Source organism: Sciurus carolinensis, chromosome X (assembly GCF_902686445.1).
Source record: "Sciurus carolinensis chromosome X, mSciCar1.2, whole genome shotgun sequence".
Classification (NCBI taxonomy): Eukaryota; Metazoa; Chordata; class Mammalia; order Rodentia; family Sciuridae; genus Sciurus; species Sciurus carolinensis.
In genome coordinates, this window is record NC_062232.1 from 31,619,015 (window position 1) to 31,641,605 (window position 22,591).

Genomic DNA, 22,591 nt, shown 5'->3' on the forward strand with positions numbered 1-22,591 from the left:
CTTGGTTTCTTTCTTCCTGGTGGTCTTTGTCCCTCTCCTTTTTCCTCTGTTCTTCATCCCGTTTCTCCCCTTCTTCCTTCCCTTGCCATTGTTCCACTTCTGAACTACCCTCCTCACAGATTTGGTCCCCTTTACCTTCAGTCCCATCCTCTGCCTTTCCCTTGCCTTCACTCACCTCTGCTCTGTCTGAAAAGTCATCTGACAGGGTTTCTGCTTCCTCCTCCTTTGTTTCTCCTTCCACCTCCACATTTTCTTTATGTGCCTCTACCACTTGCTCCTCTATGCCACTTCCTTCCGAATCCTCTGCTCCTTCCTGCTCCTCTGGTATCTCTGACAACTGGTCACACTTAAAATCATACTTTGTCATGAATCTGGACATTCTGGGTTCAGTGTCAATTCCTTGTTCGACAAACTTTCTGCTGAACCACATGTGATGATCACTTTCCACTTCATCATCTTTCTCTTCACTACCAAATTCTATTGACTTGGGCTGCTGGAATCTGTCGGCTTTACCCTTCTGTCTCTGGCTTTCACATTTCATGTAACTGTCTGGTTCTTCTATCAATTCTCTTTCAGGGTCAAAGATTATATCTTGCTGCCTATTCCTTTCCTGAGAAAAACCTTCATTTTCTTCATCCTCAATATTCAGGTCTTTTTGTGGTAAGTCATCAAAGAATGTATCATATGGTAAACATTCTATATTCTCTTCTCCTTCTCTTATATCTTTCAGGCCTGCCATTTCCATCAGCTCGGTATTCTTCTCAGAGACTATTTCTTCTCCATCACTTTCCTTTTCTACTTCCTTAGTATCCAGTTCATCAACATCACTTTTACTTTCATGTCTAAATATCTCTTTTTGTAAACCCTTTTCATCAGTGTTGGCCTGAGGCTCCTCCTGGTCTGAGTCATTATCTACTTCCTCATCTGAAAATGTTTCCATAGTCTCAGCTGCTTGCATCATGAAGATCCCTTGAACTACCTGTTTCTTACATGCTTTCCCTTCTTTCATTTTTGAGACCTCTTCATATTCATATTCATTACTATCATCATCATTTTCAGTACAAGCTGCAGGCTGAATCAGTTTCTCAACTGCTTCTTGTTTCTGTAAATTTTTGAAGTAATCATCATACTGCTATTAGTTGACAATGGTAACTTATCTTCTATAAATTACTGCCAAGATTTTACATTTTTAAAAGTAGAATAAAAATGTCCACTTTTACCAGATATTTTGCTGAGGTTTTATTTTCTTTAGAGATAACTTATGCCACTATCTAGGTCTGTAGTATATCTAATTTTGACTTAGTAACATGTATCTGTGTTTGTTTAACTTTCAATTTTAATCAGCTGCCTTAATTTTGTCATTAATCACAACACCATCAATATTTATTATCTGCCCTTTTCCTCAAATGGAATCAATTCTTACATTATGACATTTCCAGATTGATTTTGCAAGATGCTGTTTAAAATTTTATGCTGCACTTGCATGTATCATTTCAGTATAATTTTTCTACCTTCTCTATCATTTTTAATTTTTGAATTTTGATTAGTATTTTGAGTTCATTAAATCCACAAAATTAAAGAAATCAAAATATGAAAATTTTTAAAATTGAAAAAATGAATAGCTTATTTCTAGAAGAAAAAAACAGGAATGAAAACTGCACATGAAATCTTTTTTTATTTATATGCTAATAAAAGTTTTTCTTTCTTAAATAAAATCTTCATATGGGTTTTCAAAATTTACACCCTATTATATTCTTTAAAATAATTTTTAAACATGAAAAAAATCACTAAAAAGAAAAAATACTTAGGGCAAAATGCAAGATTTAGGTAAAAACTATGAAATCAAACATTGAGATTTGAATAATATATCAACAATATGAAAATAATTTCCTGAACAAAATACGGCAAAACCAAATTGTTGGCCTAAATTCTACAACCTAATGGATTCAAATATCTGATAAATTTGGATCTCTGAATGGTAAAAGTTCACAAAATCAAATTTTATAGATTGTAATGAGTGTTAAGGCATAGGAAGAGGTTCGAGGTTTGCCAAAGAAATTATTGAACCAGGACAAGTTACAAATTAACAGACTGATATAGAGAAATGGTATAACAAATATTTTTTTACTCACTAAAGTAGGCCTGGTGGAGCCTAAACTTAAAAGGACTATCTAAGTACAAAATACATATCAGCTTAAAAGGAAGTGTTTTCCTCTTCTATTTGTTCTAGGTCTATCATTTTCAAAGGGCTAAAATTTGAAAGTTCTTTCCAGAACCCTAAGAGAAAAAAGCCCAACAGTCAGAACTGATTTCTAAATGTATGTGGCCTTTCTTTTCCCAGAACAATAAGGCAGCCCAGAAGAGGCAAAGCCCAGTATAAGAGCAAAGGAAGGAAACAGGAAAGATGGAAGTATAGTCAGTAACTAAAGCAGTTAACATTCGTTAAGCTTCCACAGCTGTGGTAGGAGAATGGCACTCCCATAGTCAAAGGCATACTGTTATTCACCATGACTCTCACTGATATACATAAGTCTAATGAGGACTGGCTCTAACTTTTTATGATTTAGCAAGATTTTCTTTCATTTCAGTGGCTATGGTTTGAAGAATTTTTATCTTAATGTGGCAAAAGCACTAGAATTTCTCGACTTTATTTTCTTAATCCCCAAACACCTCATCCTTTTATCCCACTGGTGCTTAAAGCCAGGAAAAGCAAATAATTTAAGGGAAGGCTTTTATTTCTCCAGGGTTGTGGAAAACATAGACTACTCCTTCCTTTTGCTATTTGTTATTCATTAAAGATCTCTTTTTCACCCATGAATAGTCTTTGATTAATTTCCAAATATTTATTTTAATCATGTTTTATGCTATCTGCTCCTTGACAAATTAAAGACCAATCCAAAAACTGAAACTTATTACCAAATATTTTCACTAAAATCAGAAAATATCAGACCTAGAAAAAATGTTAATATCACCCAGTAAAGTCAGCTGTAACTCATTCCAAGTCATACTCAACCAAAGTCAGAGAGCCACTCTGATAAACAGTAGCCTCCTATAAATAAGAACTACAATTATGCACTATTGCTAGACAGAAGAAAATATAACTATCAAAACTTAAGTTAGTAACTCCAAGGAGCAAATTTCAAGAGTGAAATTCTAGCACTCTGGTTGCATCACAGAAAATAAATACATACCAACAGAACAAACAAATGGATGTCATCTACATTGTGCTCCTCTGTCCTTTAAATTCTTAAATAAGGGAATACTTACCTTTCTTGTGTTCTTCCCAGAAACTTTTCAAAGTAAAATAACTTTAAACTGTTCTTATCCACCATATTAGAAACAATTTTCTATATTATACCTTTTGTTTCTGAATTGGCGAAAATGTTAATGACTTGTCATTGGAACTCAGGCTCATCATATGTGTCTGAAATAAAAAAGTATATGTTCTCAAAAATATAGGCTATATGTAGGCTAATGTAGGCTATATATATGATTATACACGTATGCATTCTAAATACACACACACACACACACACACACACATATATATACATACACATACACACACAAGTAAAATGAATGCCAAACGGTTCATATAGTAATATAATCTCTCAATCGCTATATTAATGATGTGAGAATAGAAATGTTTTTCATCATGTTAATTATACTTTGTTTGCTAATTTTTAACCAATAAGGTTGTTTAAAATTGGTAAAACCAAAGCATGAGAATATAGAAAACACATACAGGTTCACACAAACACATGAATCAAAACTTACACCAAACTTGTATCTAGATAGATACAGAATCATTACCATATTTAAGATATCAGTAGTTTCTCCAAGGCTTTCTGAATCTGCTGCTGAAGAATTTTCTGTCTCTTTCTCTTTAGTCACATTATCTTGAAATAAGTCTGAATGATTAAAAGGGAAAAAGGAAATCCAGATTTCAATAGAAATATGAAAAGCAACTAGACAGAAAACAAATCATTCTGTAATACAATGTATGGGTACAATTTTATCAAAAGTCGTTTGATCTCATTTCAGGGGAGCTGAATAGAACTCATCCACAGTGATATGTGTTTTAAAATCTCTTTTTCAAGGTTTAAAAACTTTGACACCAATTTGATAATAACTGCATCATTTATATGGACAGGTATATACTGTTCCTTTGGGATAGATACTACCCCATATCTTCTAGATACTACCCTATATGTATCTTCAAGATACATATCTTCTTGGGTGCAAGTCCCAAGAAGAGCCCCGATCATCTACATCCTCTGGCTTCTTACCCCAGTGTAGTTCACCTATACATCATATCAGGTATGGCCAATTAAATAAAGCAGACATAACTGTGATGTCATTCTAGCTCCTGTCTTTGTGCATGCGTTGTCTCTCTTTTGGATCATCTGCTCTGGAGGAAGCCACATTGTGAGCATCTCTACAGAGAAGCCTATGCGATGAGGACAGGAAGCCCTCTGCTAATGGCCACATGAATGAGCTGGAAATTCAGAGCTTCAGATAACTGCAGCCCTATATGACAGTGTAACTTTAACCCTATGAGTGAAACTGAGCCAGAACTACCTATGCTCCTAGATTCTTGACTCTCAGAAACTATGTGAAATAGTGTTTGTCATTTTAACTTGCTAAGTTTTATGATCATTTTAAAATGTACCAACAAATAACTACCTCAAGCACCTTTCACAGAAAATGGCAGGTTATTACATCATAAAGCAGAAAATTAAAAGTCATGCACTCTATTTGACCTTACATTTTTCTAAAACTTCTCATTATATCCTTTTGGATCACCTGTCCATTTATTTGAGGGGAGTTTCCTAATGAAGTCTTAACTACAAATGCCAGACCACACTGATCTCTCCATTTTACATTAATTCAAGTGAATGATTAAGTACCCATTTTGTGTGTGTTCCATGTATGGTAATATGCAGAAATAACATCTTAAATAACTGCTAATTCTTTTGTTGTCATTATCTATATTTAAGGTTTACAACAGATGTTTTGATATGCATAGACTGTAAGTTCATTAAGAAGTAGCAATTAGCAAGGGAATATAATAACATAACATAGAGGAAAGAGAAATCACACATGAATGTTGGGAATCAGGAAAAGTTTCACTAAGGAGATGCATGGAAGAATGTGTAGTGTTCTAAGAGGTAGGCAGAGATAGAGATGAAAAGGGAATAAAATGAAGCCCATTCCTAATAAAGCAAAGGAGTAGGAAGAGATGGACAGAAGAAAGCAGCTTGGTTAAAGGCTTCCTATGTCCTAGGAACATACACTTTTTTATGTGTTGGATTAATCCTATGACAACAAGAAAAGTTAAACATACATTCTCATTTTACAAATGAGAAAAGTATACTTCATTGACCATTCTGGTACCCAATGTCAATCTCAGGTCTGTCTAACTCCACAGCCCATGTTATTTCTAGTAAGTCATACTCTGAATTGCTCAGTTTGGTCAAAGTCAGGGGTTTCAATTTTTTTTCTCTAAAAGGCCATATAGTAAATATTTTAGAATTTGTGAGCCACATAGTCTCTCTCCTAATTTAACCTCTGACATTGTAGAATGAAAACAGCCATAGACAACACATGAAGGAATGGGTATGGATGGGTTCTAATAAAAGTTTATTAACAAAAACAGGTGGCTGGCTAGATTTGGCCCACGGGTCATAGTTTGCAGACTACTGATATAAATGAAGGTTATAAGAAAAAAGGTTACTGGGAGGGAAAGACAGAAAAGCAGCTGGAAGTTGTAAGCGAACATTTATTTTCATAAATACCAGGGATCCTTTGAAGACAGTGGAGCAGATGGGAACTGAACTGGACTTAAGGGAGATTAATGTGAAAAGTGTTACACAGGGTATATTGGAGAGAAGAAAATGTAAGTTTAGAAAATAGAGTAGTTTAATAAGCTGATGGCTTTGTCTCAGACTGAGAAAAGAAAAGTCATTAGACATGATGTGCTTGAGCTTCTCACCAACAAACATAATACCATTACCTAAATTTGTACCCAACTTCTCACTTTCTGTTAATGTAAAATGTTTTTCCTGTTACCAAAGACTGCTCTGCATGCCAGCCTTTCTTGTCTTCCAAGAGTTTTGCATTCTGTCTCCTAGGGCTACCAAACTCTCCTGACTACAGGTATATAAATGTGTTCCAATATTTCCCATTTAATCCATAGTTCCTTTTAGCTGCTAGCCTACTCTTATGGACTATCTCATAACCGAACAGGCAAAATAATGATCTACAGTCTATCTCCTCTTCACTTCCTCATTCCCTATTCATGCTTTAATACTTATCACTCTGGCTTCTGTGATCTTTCCCTGGAACTGCTCTTTGATGAGGTCACCACCAGTAATCTCCAGGATACCAAACGCACTGGATGTTTCTTTGAACTCTTTTCCCTTGATCTTTGATCATAGCTGTGCATTCATGCCACTACTCTTTCTTAATTTCCCTCCTCCTCCCTTACTGACAGATAAGACTAAGAAAGGTAAATGTTATTAGGACTATATATCCTGGTCCCTTTTCTCTTCTGACTGTACTCTCTAATAGTTGGTTTTACCAACTATGTGAATTTTAAATAGCATTTCTCTACTGATGGTTTCCAAATTTCATCACTAGTTCAGAGCTCTTTTCTGAACTTTAGGCTTGTATTTTTCAACTGCCTGCTTAATTATTTCCACTTTCATGTCTCATAGATAACTCAGGTTCACTTCTTAAATTTCTTACTCAAATTGTCCATCATCCTATTGCTTAAGAACAACCCTTAATTCTTCCATTTACTTCACCCCTATGTGTAATCTGTTAATAAGATAAGCAAGTCTGGTTGGTTATATGTCTGAAATGTATTTAAAATAATCTCCACTGCAAAGACCTTGGTCCACACATTGCCATCTCTTACAAAAAAAAAAAAGGCTGACAAGTATTTATCTTATTTCTAATATGGTTTCCTAGAATACACATGGAGGTAGAAGTGATCATCTTAAAATATAAACTGGATTGGAACACATCAGTCCACTCTTTAAACCACTAATTGCTTTCTATTGTACTTAAAAATCATTCAAACTAGACATGGTGGTGCACACCTGTAATCCCAGATACTAAGGAGGTTGAGGCAATAGGATCAAAGTTTGAGGCCAGTCTCTGCAACTGAGAGACACTATCTCAAAATAGAAAATAAAAAAGATTGGGGATGTAACTCAGCAGTAAAGTGCCCCTGGGTTAAATCCCTAGGGACACACACACACACACACACACACACACACACACACACAGACATACACACACACACATATACACACACAGAGAGAGAAAACCATTCAAATCTGAATATAAACTGAGGAATAATTTTTCACTCTCTTCTCCAACATCATCCTGTTCTGTCTTTTCCCTCACTTTATAGCCCTACTGGTATTTCCTTTTCTTTGCCTCTTATTTTCTCTGCCAGGAATGTGCACACTGTCAATTTATGTGGCTATATCTTATCCTTTATGTTTTTTAGCATGAATGGCACCTTCTCAGCAAGACCTACCCTGATCCGTTTTCTTCCATTATAAAGACAAAGTCTTCAAATGATTTAGAACAAGTCGTATTATACACTGAGTACAAATTATAAGCTACTTCTTATCAAGAGAGTTTTATCAGTCACAAAAAGGGAAATTTTTCCTTTTGATCTAGGTACAAAATTATGTATATATTTACATTTAAATCTCTTGAAATGGGAAATGACTTTACCCAAACCACATACTTTTCTTACATGTACATAGTGCTTGTCAGAATCTACCACACTTTCCATGTCCAGGAATGAAAAGCATCATTTGACATAGATTTTTTTTTTTTTTTTTTTTTTGGAAACAGGGGATTGAACGTAGGGGCACTTAACCACTGAGCCATATCCCCAACCTTTTTTTGTATTTTATTTTGAGATAGGGTCTCACTGAGCTGATTAGCACATGGCTAAGTTGCTGAAGCTCATTTTGAATTCGTGATCCTCCTGCCTCAGTCTCCCAATCTGCTGGGATGAGAGGCATGCGCCATTGCACCCAGCCTTGACACTGATTCTTATTTCAAAAACAACCATATAGGGGTTGGGGTTGTAGTTCAGTGGTACAGCACTTATCTAGCACATGTGAGGTACTGGGTTCAATCCTCAGCACCACATAAAAATAAAGTACTGTGCCCATCCATGACTAAAAAGAAAACATACAAAAGTTGTGGGTCAGATGAAGGAAATCAGTTCATTATCAAGGTCCTGCCTAGATGCTAGATCTCAAATATACTAAAAACTATGTGCCATGGTTCTTATTTCCTGAAGCTCAGGTTTATCTTCTTTCTTTTTTGGTACTGAGGACTGAACCCAGGGGCACTTTATCACTGAGCTACATATCCCAGCCCTTTTTAGTTTTTGAGATAGGGTCTCTCTAAGTTGCTTAGAGCCTTGCGAAGTTGCTGAGTCTGGCCTTGAACTTGTGGTCTTCCTGATTCAGCTTCCCAAGTCACAGAATACAGGTCTGTTCCACCAAGCCCAGTCAGGTTTATCTTCTTAATTTCAAATCTACTACTTTCTCTGATCTCTTGGTCCTGCCCCTATCATCCAAGCACACACCCTCTAATACCATACAGACACTCCTAAGTTACCCCAATGTCTATGAACACAATTATGTGGAACAGGTATATAATAGTGAAAGAGTTGGATTAAAATTTAAAGCATGAAATCTATACCTAATAGGCACCGAGACCGAGGTGTTAATAATAATCATAAGTGTATTTATTAAGGAGTTTCTAGAGGTGCTGAGCTCAATGCTAAGTGTTTACATGCCTGATATCACTTAATCATCAAAATCATTCTCTAAAGTAGGCATCATTAAAACTAAATGATAAGGAAACTGAGGCTTAGATTTAGTCACATAGTTAGTAAATGTCAGTGGTAGCATGCAACTGCAGACCAATTTTAACTCCATATTCCATGCTTGTAATCATGATGAATCATTGCCTAAGTATAGAACTTGAAATAGATTCAAAAGATCTGCATTTAAACCCTGTCCACTTCACATATAAACTGAGTGACCTTGGGCAAGTCACTTGATTTCTTCAGGTCTAGCTTTCCTAATTTGTAAAATAAAGAATATAATTTCCACTTATATCATGGAGTTGCTTCAGGTTTTATAGAAGGTAATATAAAGGTGGCATATATATTATCCATTACTCTATAAAGACATGCTACTGTGGTTACAAGGTTCACTGACGGTGCTTTCTATTTGTAATGGTATTCCTGGATTTGAGTTCAAGTGGATGATATCAGGATCTAACTAGGGACAAAACAATTTAATGAACTGGGGAAAACATCTTAAAATAAAACCTGAAAGCAATAGGAATAAAAGGCACATTTCTCCTAACAGCAGGCACAGTGACAAATATTACCTGGATCCAGTGGCTCCATGATGTCAGAGGTGGATTTCTCTGGGAGGTAATCCTCAGGCAAATTGAAAGAGATTGAAGAGGAGGAAAAATAAGGTACGGAGGCAGGCTCTTCTAATGGAGGTAGTGTTCGAACCATGTGAATAGAATCCGGGGATTTCTCCTTTAAAATAAGCAGGTTAAATAACTGTCAATAATATTATATATAGCATTGGCATAAAGTTTCCTGTGGTTGCTAAAAATATTTAAGAGGAAGAGTTCAAAGTCTGCCAACATTCCATAATATTCACTTCTTAATAATCTCCAAGGGATCAAAAACGTTTTGTTCTGTTGTCTCTGTATCTTAGTTGCTCTAAATTGTCAATCTGAAAGCCTGTTTTTCACATATTGGGTAAAAAAATGTATGTGTGTGTGTTTTCTCTGCCTTCTCTTACAGAAACAAAAAATTGCCCAAAAGATATAACAATTACAAAAAACAGATGGAATATTTCTCAAGCTTTTCATATATACCTTTTCATAAGGAAAAGTCAGGCTTAACTTTTACTACAAAAGGAAAACATTTAAAAACTTAAAATAATTTTCAAAGAGGAATGTCTCCTTTAAATATCTGGCATTTTCATTTTTTAAAAAAAGTGTAAGTGTCACTGAAACAGTAATTAAGATGATTAAATCCTAGACATCTGCTGTACAGCAAAGCACTGTGCCTATGTTAATAACATTTTATTGTACACTTAAAAATCTGTTACATGGATAGATCCCAATACTACAATAATAGAAAAAAGCAGGAGACAAGTTAAAGTAGAAGAAGAATCACATGAAGTTAAAAAAAACAACATAGCATCCACTCTGAGGTGATAAGAAAGGCCTGTAAAAGGATGCTTTGCATACTATCACTTTCTACAAGCAAAGGTTATCCATGATAATGTGAATTTTCTAATTTGTATCTTTTAATGGCTTACTCTGAACTCATTTTAAAAGTCCAAAATCTTCAGCTCTAATCACTTTATTAGCAATTTTATCTGAGAAGAGCCTTCGATTTATAAAGAAAATAGATTTTTCTTCATGTTTTCTTCACAGTGCTATATTATATATTATACAGAATAGGCCACAACTGTACCCGCTCTCTTCGTCGCAGACGTGCTGATAAAGTTTTATGCAGTAAATTTCCTGAGGTCAGATCACTGAAGGGCAGAGAAGTAGCTGCAGGTAAGGAAGAATCGTTTATTTCATCAAATTCAATTTCTCCTACTATATTGAGCCGTGGAGTGGCAAAAACTAGCATGTGACATCCACCACAGGCAACCTGCAATCATAAATTCACAGAAAAAATAATCAACATTGGTATCAAACACAAATGAGTTTTTAAACAATTATCAGATCAGCTAAAAGAAAGTTACTTATTGGTATGCAGTAGACTTCCTAGACTGACTGACTCATCAATTCTCTTTCAATCTCTCTTCTCTCTTTCCCTTTACACACACACACACACACACACACACACACACGTGTGCATGTACATAACACATGTATGAATTATATATATATGAATTAAAGTATATATTCTTTAAACACCACAATTGAAAATTAGAACATGTTTAATTCACCATTTAACTTTGTATTTAATATAATACAGAGGAAAAAAGTACTTCTTATTTTGACACAGGGTCTCGCTAAATTGCTCAGGCTGACCTCAAACTTGTGATCCTCCTGCCTCAGTCTCCTGAGTCACTGGGATTATAGGCATGCAACTACTGTACCCAGCTCCAGTATTTTTAATACACAGATTCTAGCCATTTTATAGTGTTTTGCCTATATCTTTCTTTTATAATATTTTCAAACTTAAAATTCATCGACATTTTTATTTATCACTGTTTGAAATGATAATCCCTATAAGATTATAAGCATAATGAATGAGGATTTGGTTATTTTCTTCATCACTAAATACTCTGTCTTCCTAATACTTAATCCAGTATCTTGCACATAGCGGACTTTGATTAAATGGTTGTCCAATCAACAAATGGAAGTGCTCCATAGTATGAGATGATGCATCTTTGGAGAAGTAAAATTATTGTCAAGTAAACAGAATTTTCACAAGTCTATACAGCTCTTAACTAGCAAAAGTATTAGAAACCATAAAGATACACTGTGTGATGGTGATGTGAAACTAAAATCATATATTCTTATCCAAATAATATTTAGTCAATAAAACATATTTTCAAACCTCTTCATTTATTATCAGATTTCCTCTTGTACAAGATTTGAGAGTCTTAGTAACATTTAATTGCACAAATATTTACTGAACACTACTGTGTTTCAAGAGACATATGAAAATATAGTAGAAGAGTTAAAATTTCAACAAAAAGGAAAATGTGAAGGAGGAAAATTAGAAAAGGGACAGATTTTAAAGTGGCATAAATGTCTGAAATTTGGCTTTTAGAAAACTAGTTATATTGAATAGATATATCTGTGATAGTCTCTAATATAAACATAAAAGTATTATCTATGAAATACTGAAAAACTCAATTATAGGAATATAAAAATATAAGGAGGGGAGCATGATAACCTTACCAAATGAACTGTAAATCTCAAAAAATTAGAGCACAAAGTTGGAAAGAATTGATTGGTAAAATTCTCCAGTCCAAGTCCTAATTTTCCATGTCGGCCATCTCCAAAAGTATACATAAGGCCTACATCTAAAATGCAAAAATAAATAAATAAATAAGGCGAATTATACAAGCGTTACTTGTATTCATCTATTTATAATCAGATGAATATATTAATTCACACTGCAGTTATAATTTTCCCATCAAATTCTGCACTGAATTTAATCTGGTCCATTGATCTTTCCACACACTCTGATTTCTGTGGTCCTACACATACCAATAGGCAATAGATAGTCTGAAAACAAATCACTAAACCCTGGTGGTTGGTGAAGTTGAAGTCTTCTGGTGCAAGAAATTTGTATGGAGCACCAGTGATGCAGCATGAGATCTTGTGATATACATTATATTCTCAAGGAGAAAGAGATGCTTTGTATTCTGACCTCTTATGTCCTCATATAACCTATTTTATTTTTTTCCTCAGATCACTGATAGACCATTTTCTCAACCTCAGCACTACTGACAGTTGGGCTGAATTATTCTCAGTTGTGAGAGTCTGTCCCGAGCATTTAACCACATTCCTGGCCGCTACCCCACTACATGGCAGAAAAATAACTCTCCTCTGCAGCTGTGACAATCAAAAATTTCTTCAGACATCACATGTGTCTCCGGGGGGAACAAAATTGTCACTGATAGAGAACTACTGACTTAAATCAATCCAACTATTTCTTTTACTGATTAGTATCCTGGGCTGAATAATGCTACCTAAGGAACTACCATAAGCCAGTCAATGATGCTGACCAGTCCCTATAGCAATAATTGGGTCTCATCTATAGCTGGGCTGATGATGATTAGTTCTCTCCAGTTAACTTTTTTGCCTGCTACCACAGCAGATATTCTGAACTGCAGCTCCTCTTCTCAGGCCTCTCCTTCATACACACTGCATCTCAAGTGAAGTAAGTGCCATGGAGGCAGAATCAACTGGTACCAATATGTGTGCAGAGAGGGATTCCCTCAGAGTTTGAGGAATAGGGAAGGTGTTCAAACTGAAATCGAAAGGATGACTAGGGTTTAGCTGGAAGAAGAAGGAATGAAGAATTCTCTAGGAAGACTCAGCAGTAAGTAGAAACACCTGAATCAAGAGAAAACAAGGCTAAGACAAGAAGGTGATGGCAACCAACAAGCCCAGAGCACAAAGGGGAGAGTGTACGAGATGAGTCTGAGGAGGTAAGACAGAACCACACCACAGAGGGTTCCATTAGTTCAGATCATAATCATAATTTTTGAATTCTAAGGGCAATAAGAAGCCAAATGAATGGTTTTAGACTGGGAAATGATTAGATGACATTTAGGGACTTCTGGTTTAAAAAGGCAAAGTGATTGCATACTAAAAAATGTATAAAAATTGAAAAAATGACTATAAACAGTTCAGTAAAGCAACAAATTAAAAAATTAATTTACAGAAATAAACAGATTTGTATAAATAAGCAATAACCAGTGCAATAACCAGGTATGTTAGCTCTTTTAATTCTTACTATTTCCTTTCTTTATATACTCTATTACTGTTATCCCTTCCTCTTCCTTCTTTTGATCCCAATTTCTTTATTCAAAAGCGATTTTAAAGCTTGACTTTCTAATTTGATTATCTTTTGCCTAAAAATCTCAACTCTGATCCAAGCTGCCTGATTACACTTCCAACCTCAGAGTGCTTTAAAAATTACGAGCCACTGGCTATAATAGGGAACTGATAAGAACTTACAGACAACTCACTACACACCTCTCATCAGTCTGGAGGGGAAAAAACTATAACATTCGTCCTTTCGGGAAGACAGATGAGCAAAAAGGCAAGTGAAGTTAATGTTCAATTATTTGTGCTATAACTCTTTTTAATAGGAAGATACTATAAAATTTTAACTAAATAACCTAATTGTATGTTAGATGATACATGAAAGTGTGTGTTTACCATCAAAGGCAATTTAGTTGATGAAAAATGGCAGTAAGGACAAAGAAACTGAGATTAGGATCTCACAGCAAGGGACACATATCAACTCTAATGAATTAGACAACAAATGAATAACATTTCTTTACATTCTACACAGTGCTGTTGCATGCTACATTAACAAGAACATCACTACTTGATGATAGGCAGGCCATCCTCTCTGAAGTGTTTGGTGGGGAAAAAGAACTGTGTACCTTCTGTGTGCTGATTCCTACTTCCCCTAACCAGCTACCATTAGATATGCTCCACTGCAGCAGCAGCATTTTTAGAAAGAAGGAAAAAAAAAGTAGAAATACAAATATCTGGATTATTTCAATATACTAGATGATTTCTGAATATTTGGTGCGTTATTTCATCTTTGGATAGAAAAAGTGAAATTACAGACCCTCTTGTTACAAAGCATTTAAATTTGTGGAGTATATCAATTACCTATAGGTAAGTGGCTGAATTCTTTTGGGGAAGAATTTTCTTGAGTTCTACACTATTAGCAGCACTTAATTTCTGAGGTTAAGAAGCAGGCCCAAAGGAAAATCTTCCTGGATAAGGCAGAAGCCACAAAGTGAGAGAGGTATTCACTTAGGGGTCTTTGAGTATCTTTCTCTATCATTGCGGAAAGAGGAGTCATTCCTGAAAACGCCTCCTGGTGGCAAAAGCAGCATTAAGAATTTACTCGGCCTGAATGTAGCTCTGCAGCTCTGCCACAATGAACATGAAGAATGCTTAAAAATAAGTTCTCTTCTGAAAAACTTCTTTCTTTCTTCCCTGTTGCTTGCACAGCATTAAAAGTCTTCAATTTCAATAGGATTCTAACTTTCTGCCAAAGTATAATATTATGGTCTTCTGACATCAATTGGTCTGTTTTGAGGTTCTAAATTTACATTTTTTTTTGGTGTTGGGGATTGAGTGTACAGGGTCTCATACATGCTAAGCATGTGTTCTACCTCCAAGTTAAAAGCCCAGACCCTACATTTATTTTAAATTGAATTAAAATAATAAAAAGAACTTTATAACCTTTGGAATATTAATCAAAGAATTTCATTTTTATCAATCATTAATTCTTTTACTTGGATACATTCATTCCATATATTATTTATTTTATAATAAAATATACCCAGTTCTATAAATATAAAACAGAAAATCTAATCCATACCTGTTATCAAAGCTGTGTGATTTTCTCCACAGGCAATATAACTTACTCTCTGGTCCTTAATATTTGCAATGTCTTTGGGTTCTGAAGTTTCAAAAAGAAAAGTGCCAAGGCCCAGCTGACCAAACTGTCCTAGCCCAAAGGTATACACAGTTTTCTCTGAAAGGAAAGGTACAATACAAGAAAAGGATTACATGGAAGCAGGCCACTGTCACCATCACATCTAAAAAGACTGTAACATTCTTCCCTTTATATAACAAAGGTAACTTGCCTTTGAAAGAAATACCCATTAAGAATACTAATACTGAAGTATACATTTTTCAGTGATGAAGAAAGAGAAAAATCAAAAGGCACACAATTAGCTGTGTGTGGTGGTGCACACCCGTAATCCGGGCTATTTGGGAGGCTGAGGTAAGAGAATCACAAGTTGGAGGTCAGCTTTGGCAATTTAGCAAGACCCTGTCTCAAAATAAAAAGGGTTGGGGATGGAGCTCAGTGGTAGAGCACTCCCAGGTTCAAACAAAAACAAACAAACAAAAAGAAATAATGAAGAAAATGTACACACTGTAAAAATTATGGCAGGGGTTCAGTTTTATCTTTCATATCTATAACCACAAAAAGAACTTATATAAGTAAGCAACAGATACAGTAAAAGATACATAAATCAGGGAACTAACCAACATATCCCTATAACTACCATGTCAATTCAAAAATCCTAAATTTTCAAAAGGCAATTTCACTGCTCAAATAAAAATATGACTAGTGTCTCCTACAAAAACATTTCTAACTTTTAAATGAAGTTTAATAAATCTATTTTATAAAACACAATTTCAGAAAAGAATATGTAGAGAATTAATGGATTATGATGGATATGCTAGATTTAGGCATAAGTAAAGCTCCTTTACTACTGAAGAAAGGAGGGGGAGAAGTTTTCCTCTACATTGATACTTCTGGGGTGAGTCCAAAGGATCTCCAATAACTCTATTGGCTCTTATGTTTTCTAGAAATGCAAAAGTACAAAAGCAGGATATATGCGTGGTGACAAATGGGTTTTTTTTAGACACAATTTTCCTGGTCAATGCATTAGGAAGTACAGTCTCCTTGATTCAAGTATGTGAAGAAAGAGCAAGAAATGTGCATTAAGGCCCGAACTCAAATGTCGTTATTACCAGCTGTGGCAAGAACTCAAGTTACTTAGATTCTCTGATGCTATAATCTTTATTTAATAAGATTATATGAGGGGCTGGGGTTGTGGCTCAGTGGTAGAGTGCTTGCCTCGCATGCATGAGGCACTGGGTTCAATCCCTAGCACCACATAAAAAAAACTAAATAAACAAAATAAAGGTATCGTGTCCATCTACAACTAAAATTTATTTTAAAAAAGATTATATGAGAAAACATACAGGTAGATTTGAAGACATTCAGCTGTAAAGAACAACTTATCTTTGAAAAAGTAATTATCTAATCGACCCATCTAATTCTGACAATGGGGGTAACAGATGAATTCACAACTGTCTAATACCACATAGTTTTGCATTATTTCCTGTCTAATAAGAATGCGTGCTTTATCAATAAAACATAGATATTACTCCTGATAGAAAATATGCTGTGTCGAGGTTTTTCAAGATGGCGGACTAGAGGGCGGCTGCATTTCACGTTGCTCCAGGACTCAGGATTCAAAAGAGGAGATAGTGAGAGACTTGGGACCAACTCAAAGCCGCCTCTCCCGTTGGGGAGGCGTCCCGGATGGGGCGGTAGCCCCGGAACGCAGGGAACTTTGTGAAGTAGAGTTGCTCGGCGAGACGCCCCTCCCCCCGCTGGAGCGGTAAACACGGACAACTGGGAACATCGTAGAGGAGGCGGCTCAGCACAGCGCTTGGACTCGGAGCAACCACTGGGGCTCCGGGTGGCTACCTGAGGAGGAGCTATGTGGCGAGCTGCTTAGACTCAGAGCGACCGCTTCTGAACACCGGGGGGCAGACCAGAGGAATAGGAGAAGCACGGTGGGTTGCTTGGTCTAGGAGTGACTGCATCAGAGCCACAGGCAGCTGCCAGAGGAGGAGGCGAGTAGTGAGTTGATTGGACTCAAAGCGTCCGCTCCTGAACACCGGTGGCCTGCCTGGGGGAGGAGCGCAGTGGGTCACTTGGTCTCGGAGCCACCGCTCCTGAACACCCGGGGGGCTACCCTGAGGAGGAGGAGGAGGAACAGGGCGGGTCACTTGGTGTCGGAGTGACTGCCTAGGGCTACGGGCGGTTGGCGGGAGGAGGAGACGCGAAGTGAGTGGCTTGGACTCCTAGTGACTGCTTCGGTACACCGGGCGGCGGTCCGGAGGAAGAGGTGTGTGGCGGGTCTCTGGGTATTGGAGCTATTGTACGGGGCTCCAGGTGGCGGCTCAGAGGAGGGGCCACATAGCCAGGCGATTAGGTGCAGAGCAGGGTCCCAGGAGCTAGGCGGCTTCTTGCTGGAAGAGCCCCAAAGAGACACGCCTAGGGGCGGAGCGAAGTTTCCAGGACTGCGGGCAGATTCTCTGAGGAGAGGCAGCCTAAGGAGACTCGCCTGCGAAGGGTGAGGCTCCCAGGCCCAGGAGGTAGGTCCCGGGCCACTGGGAATGTTGCAGAGGAAGACAGCCCAGCCCAGGCGGTAGTTGTAGATTGAGGGCAACCTCTAGGAGGGGAACTGACCAGCGAGACCTCACCACCGGGTGAGTCTTCCCAGCCGGGTGAGGTTTTCCCACAGGGACGGTAAAACCAGAGACACAGGCACAAACAGGCCTTGCCTCAGCCCGCAGCCTAGTTCCCCTTTGGATGACCATTGGTCAACAAGTGGAGGCACTTCTGCCCACTATCAGGGAATATACCCCACCTGAGGGTCACCACCCCTAGAGAGGCAGCTTCTTCATGGAGCTCCGCATTATCAACTTCCTCTAAGACTTCAGGCTACTTAAGGAAAAGAGGGGATATACTAGCAATCTTCAGGGACATTATAAGTCAATAGAGGAAATCTGCAATATCTTAATGACCCACTGATTCCTGAACAATATGAGAAAACAAGGGAAGAAAATGCCCCAAACAAATCTAGATGTTACATCAATAAAATCCAACGACAGCATGGCAGAAGAAATGACAGAAAGGGAGTTCAGAATGTATATAATTAAAATGATCAGGGAAGCAAACGATGAGATGAAAGAGCAAATGCAGGCATTGAATGATCACACCAATCGACAGTTAACAGAGCAAATACAGGAAGCAAAAGATCATTTCAATAAAGAGTGAGAGATATTGAAAAAAAACCAAACAGAAATCCTTGAAATGAAGGAAACAATAAACCAAATTAAGAACTCCATAGAAAGCATAACCAATAGGATAGAACACCTGGAAGACAGAACTTCAGATATTGAAGACAAAATATTTAACCTCAAAAACAAAGTTGAACAAACAGAGAAGATGGTAAGAAATCATGAACAGAATCTCCAAGAACCTTGGGATATCATGAAAAGGCCAAATTTGAGAATAATTGGGATTGAGGAAGGCTTAGAGAAACAAACCAAAGGAATGAACAATCTATTCAATGAAATAATATCAGAAAATTTCCCAAATCTGAAGAATGAAATGGAAAATCAAGTTCAAGAGGCTTATAGGACTCCAAATACACAAAATTACAACAGACCCACACCAAGGCACATTATAATGAAAATACATAACATACAAAATAAAGACAGAATTTTAAAGGCTGTGAGAGAAAAGAACCAAATTACATTCAGGGGGAAACCAATACGGATATCAGCAGATTTTTCAATCCAGACCCTAAAAGCTAGAAGGGCCTGGAACAACATTTTTCAAGCTCTGAAAGAAAATGAATGCCAACCAAGAATCTTTTACCCAGCAAAACTTACCTTCCAATTTGACGATGAAATAAAATCATTCCATGATAAACAAAAGCTAAAAGAATTTACAAAAAGAAAGCCAGCATTACAGAACATTCTCAGCAAAATATTCCATGAGGAAGAGATAAAAAACAAAGAAGCAAATCAGCAAAGGGAGGAATTATCCTAAAGGAACTGTCAAATAAAGGAGGAACCAAGTTGTGTCAAAAACTAAATAAATAAATAAATAAAATTTTAAATATGAACCAATGACCGGGATTACAAATCATATCTCAATAATAACCCTGAATGTTAATGGCCTGAATTCATCAATCAAAAGACATAGACTGGCAGATTGGATTAAAAAGAAAGATCCAACAATATGTTGCCTGCAAGAGACTCACCTCATAGAAAGAGATACCCATAGACTAAAGGTAAAAGGATGGGGAAAAACATACCATGCACATGGACTCAGCAAAAAAGCTGGAGTATCCATCCTCATTTCAGATAATGTGGACTTCAAGCCAAAGTTAGTCAGAAGGGATAAAGAAGGACATTTCATACTGCTTAAGGGAAGCATAAATCAGCAAGATAGAACAATCATAAACATCTATGCCCCAAACAGTGGCTCATCCATGTATGTCAAACAAATCCTTCTCAATTTTAGAAACGAAATAGACCGAAACACAATAATAGTAGGTGATTTTAACACGCCTCTCTCACCACTGGACAGATCTTCCAAACAAAAATTGAACAAAGAAACCATAGATCTCAATAACACAATCAATAATTTAGACTTAACAGACATTTATAGAATATACCATCCAACCAAGAGCGAATACACTTTCTTCTCAGCAGCACATGGATCCTTCTCTAAAATAGACCATATATTATGCCACAAAGCTAATGTTAGCAAATACAAGAAGATAGAGACACTACCTTGTATTCTATCAGATCATAATGGATTGAAGTTAGAAATAAATGAAAGAGTAAAAAACAGAAACTACTCCAACACCTGGACATTAAACAATATGCTATTACATGATGAATGGATAACAGAAGATATTAGGAAGGAAATTAAAAAATTCTTAGAGGTAAATGAGAACAAAGAAACATCATATCAAAATCTCTGGGACACTAGGAAAGCAGTACTTAGAGGAAAATTTATTTCATGGAGTGCATTTAATAAAAGAAGTAAAACTCAACAAATAAACGACCTAACACTACAGCTCAAAGCCCTAGAAAAAGAAGAACAGACCAACACCAAAAGTATTAGAAGACAGGAAATAGTTAAACTCAGAGCTGAAATCAACGAAATTGAAACAAAAGAAACAATACAAAAAATTGACAAAATAAATAGTTGGTTCTTCAAAAAAATAAACAAAATTGATAAACCTTTAGCAACACTAACAAAGAGAAGACGAGAGAAAACCCAAATCACTAAAATTCAGAATGAACAAGGAAATATCACAACAGACACAATTGAAATACAAAACATAATTAGAAGCTATTTTGAAAATCTATACTCCAACAAAATAGAAAATTTCGAAGACATCAACAGGTTTCTAGAGACACATGAATTGCCTAAACTGAACGAGGAGGACATACACAATTTAAATAGACCAATTTCTAGTAATGAAATAGAAGAAGTCATCAAAAACCTACCAACAAAGAAAAGTCCAGGACCAGATGGGTTCTCAGCCGAGTTCTACAAAACCTTTAAAGAAGAGCTCATTCCAATACTTCTCAAAGTATTCCATAAAATAGAAGAGGAGGGAACCCTCCCAAACTCATTCTATGAAGCCAATATTACCCTGATACCTAAACCAGATGGAGACACATCGAGGAAAGAAAATTTCAGACCAATATCCTTAATGAACATCGATGCAAAAATTCTCAACAAAATTTTAGCAAATCGCATACAAAAACATATTAAAAAGATAGTGCACCATGATCAAGTGGGTTTAATCCCAGGGATGCATGGTTGGTTCAACATCAGGAAATCAATAAATGTAATTCACCATATCACTAGACTTAAAGTCAAGAATCACATGATTATTTCAATAGATGCAGAGAAAGCATTTGATAAAATACAGCACCCCTTCATGCTCAAAACACTAGAAAAAATAGGGATAGTGGGAACATTCCTTAACATTGTAAAGGCCATCTAGGCTAAGCCCATGGCTAATATCATTCTAAATGGTGAAAAACTGAAAGCATTCCCCCTAAAAACTGGAACAAGGCAGGGATGCCCTCTTTCACCACTTCTTTTCAATATCGTCCTTGAAACTCTAGCCAGAGCAATTAGACAGACCAAAGAAATTAAAGGGATAAGAATAGGAAAAGAAGAACTCAAACTATCCCTATTTGCTGATGATATGATTGTATACTTAGAGGAACCAGGAAATTCCACCAGAAAACTCTTAGATCTCATTAGTGAATTCAGTAAAGTAGCAGGATATAAGATCAATGCACATAAATCTAAGGCATTTTTATACATAAGCAATGAATTCTTCAGAAAGAGAAATTAGGAAAACTACCCCATTCACAATAGCTTCGAAAAAAATAAAATACTTGGGAATCAATCTCACAAAAGAGGTGAAAGACCTCTACAATGAGAACTACAGAACACTAAAGAAAGAAATTCAAGAAAACCTTAGAAGATGGAAAGATCTCCCATGTTCTTGGATGGGAAGAATTAATATTGTCAAAATGGCCATACTACCAAAAGTGCTATACAGATTCAATGCAATTCCAATGAAAATCCCAATGATGTACCTTACAGAAATAGAGCAAGCAATTATGAAATTCATCTGGAAGAATAAAAAACCCAGAATAGCTAAAGCAATCCTTGGCAGAAAGAGTGAAGCAGGGGATGTCGCAATACCAGATCTTCAAAGCAATAGTAACAAAAACGGCATGGTATTGGTACCAAAATAGAAAGGTGGATCAATGGTACAAAATAGAGGACATGGATACAAACCCAAATAAATACAATTTTCTCATACTAGACAAAGGGGCCAAAAATATGCAATGGAGAAAAGATAGCCTCTTCAACAAATGGTGCTGGGAGAATTGGAAGTTCATATGCAACAGAATGAAACTAAACCCATATCTCTCACCATGCATGAAACTAAACTCAAAATGGATTAAGGATCTCAGAATCAGACCAGAGCCCTTGCATTTTATAGAAGAAAAAGTAGGTCCAGAGCTTCAACATGTCGGCTTAGGACAAGACTTCCTCAACAGGACTCCCATAGCACAAGAAATAAAAGCAAGAATCAATAACTGGGATAGATTCAAACTAAAAAGCCTTCTCTCAGCAAAGGAAACTATCAGCAATGTGAAGAAAGAGCCTACAGAGTGGGAGAAAATCTTTGACAATCATACTTCAGATAGAGCACTAATCTCCAGAATCTATAAAGAACTCAAAAAACTACACCAAGAATGCAAATAATCCAATCGACAAATGGGCTAAGGAAATGAATAGACACTTCACAGAAGAAGATCTACAAGCAATCAACAAACATATGGAAAAATGTTC

The 22,591-nt window shown here is 36.5% G+C and overlaps 1 protein-coding gene across 3 annotated transcripts in view; it reads right to left on the reverse strand.

Moving 5' to 3' along the window:
* The window catches only part of Rpgr (retinitis pigmentosa GTPase regulator), a 55,520-nt gene that overhangs the window by 17,114 nt on the left and 15,815 nt on the right, over positions 1-22,591 (reverse strand). For 2 of the 3 annotated variants that reach the window (XM_047536603.1, XM_047536601.1), the window contains exons 8-14: positions 15,188-15,343; positions 12,007-12,131; positions 10,556-10,741; positions 9,442-9,601; positions 3,814-3,911; positions 3,359-3,424; positions 176-1,102 (exon numbers count right to left, since the gene is read on the reverse strand). In XM_047536603.1, the coding sequence (XP_047392559.1) occupies positions 176-1,102; positions 3,359-3,424; positions 3,814-3,911; positions 9,442-9,601; positions 10,556-10,741; positions 12,007-12,131; positions 15,188-15,343 (1,718 nt within the window). The remainder of the gene's footprint in view (positions 1-175; positions 1,103-3,358; positions 3,425-3,813; positions 3,912-9,441; positions 9,602-10,555; positions 10,742-12,006; positions 12,132-15,187; positions 15,344-22,591) is intronic. The other variant, XM_047536604.1, reaches the window with a different exon arrangement.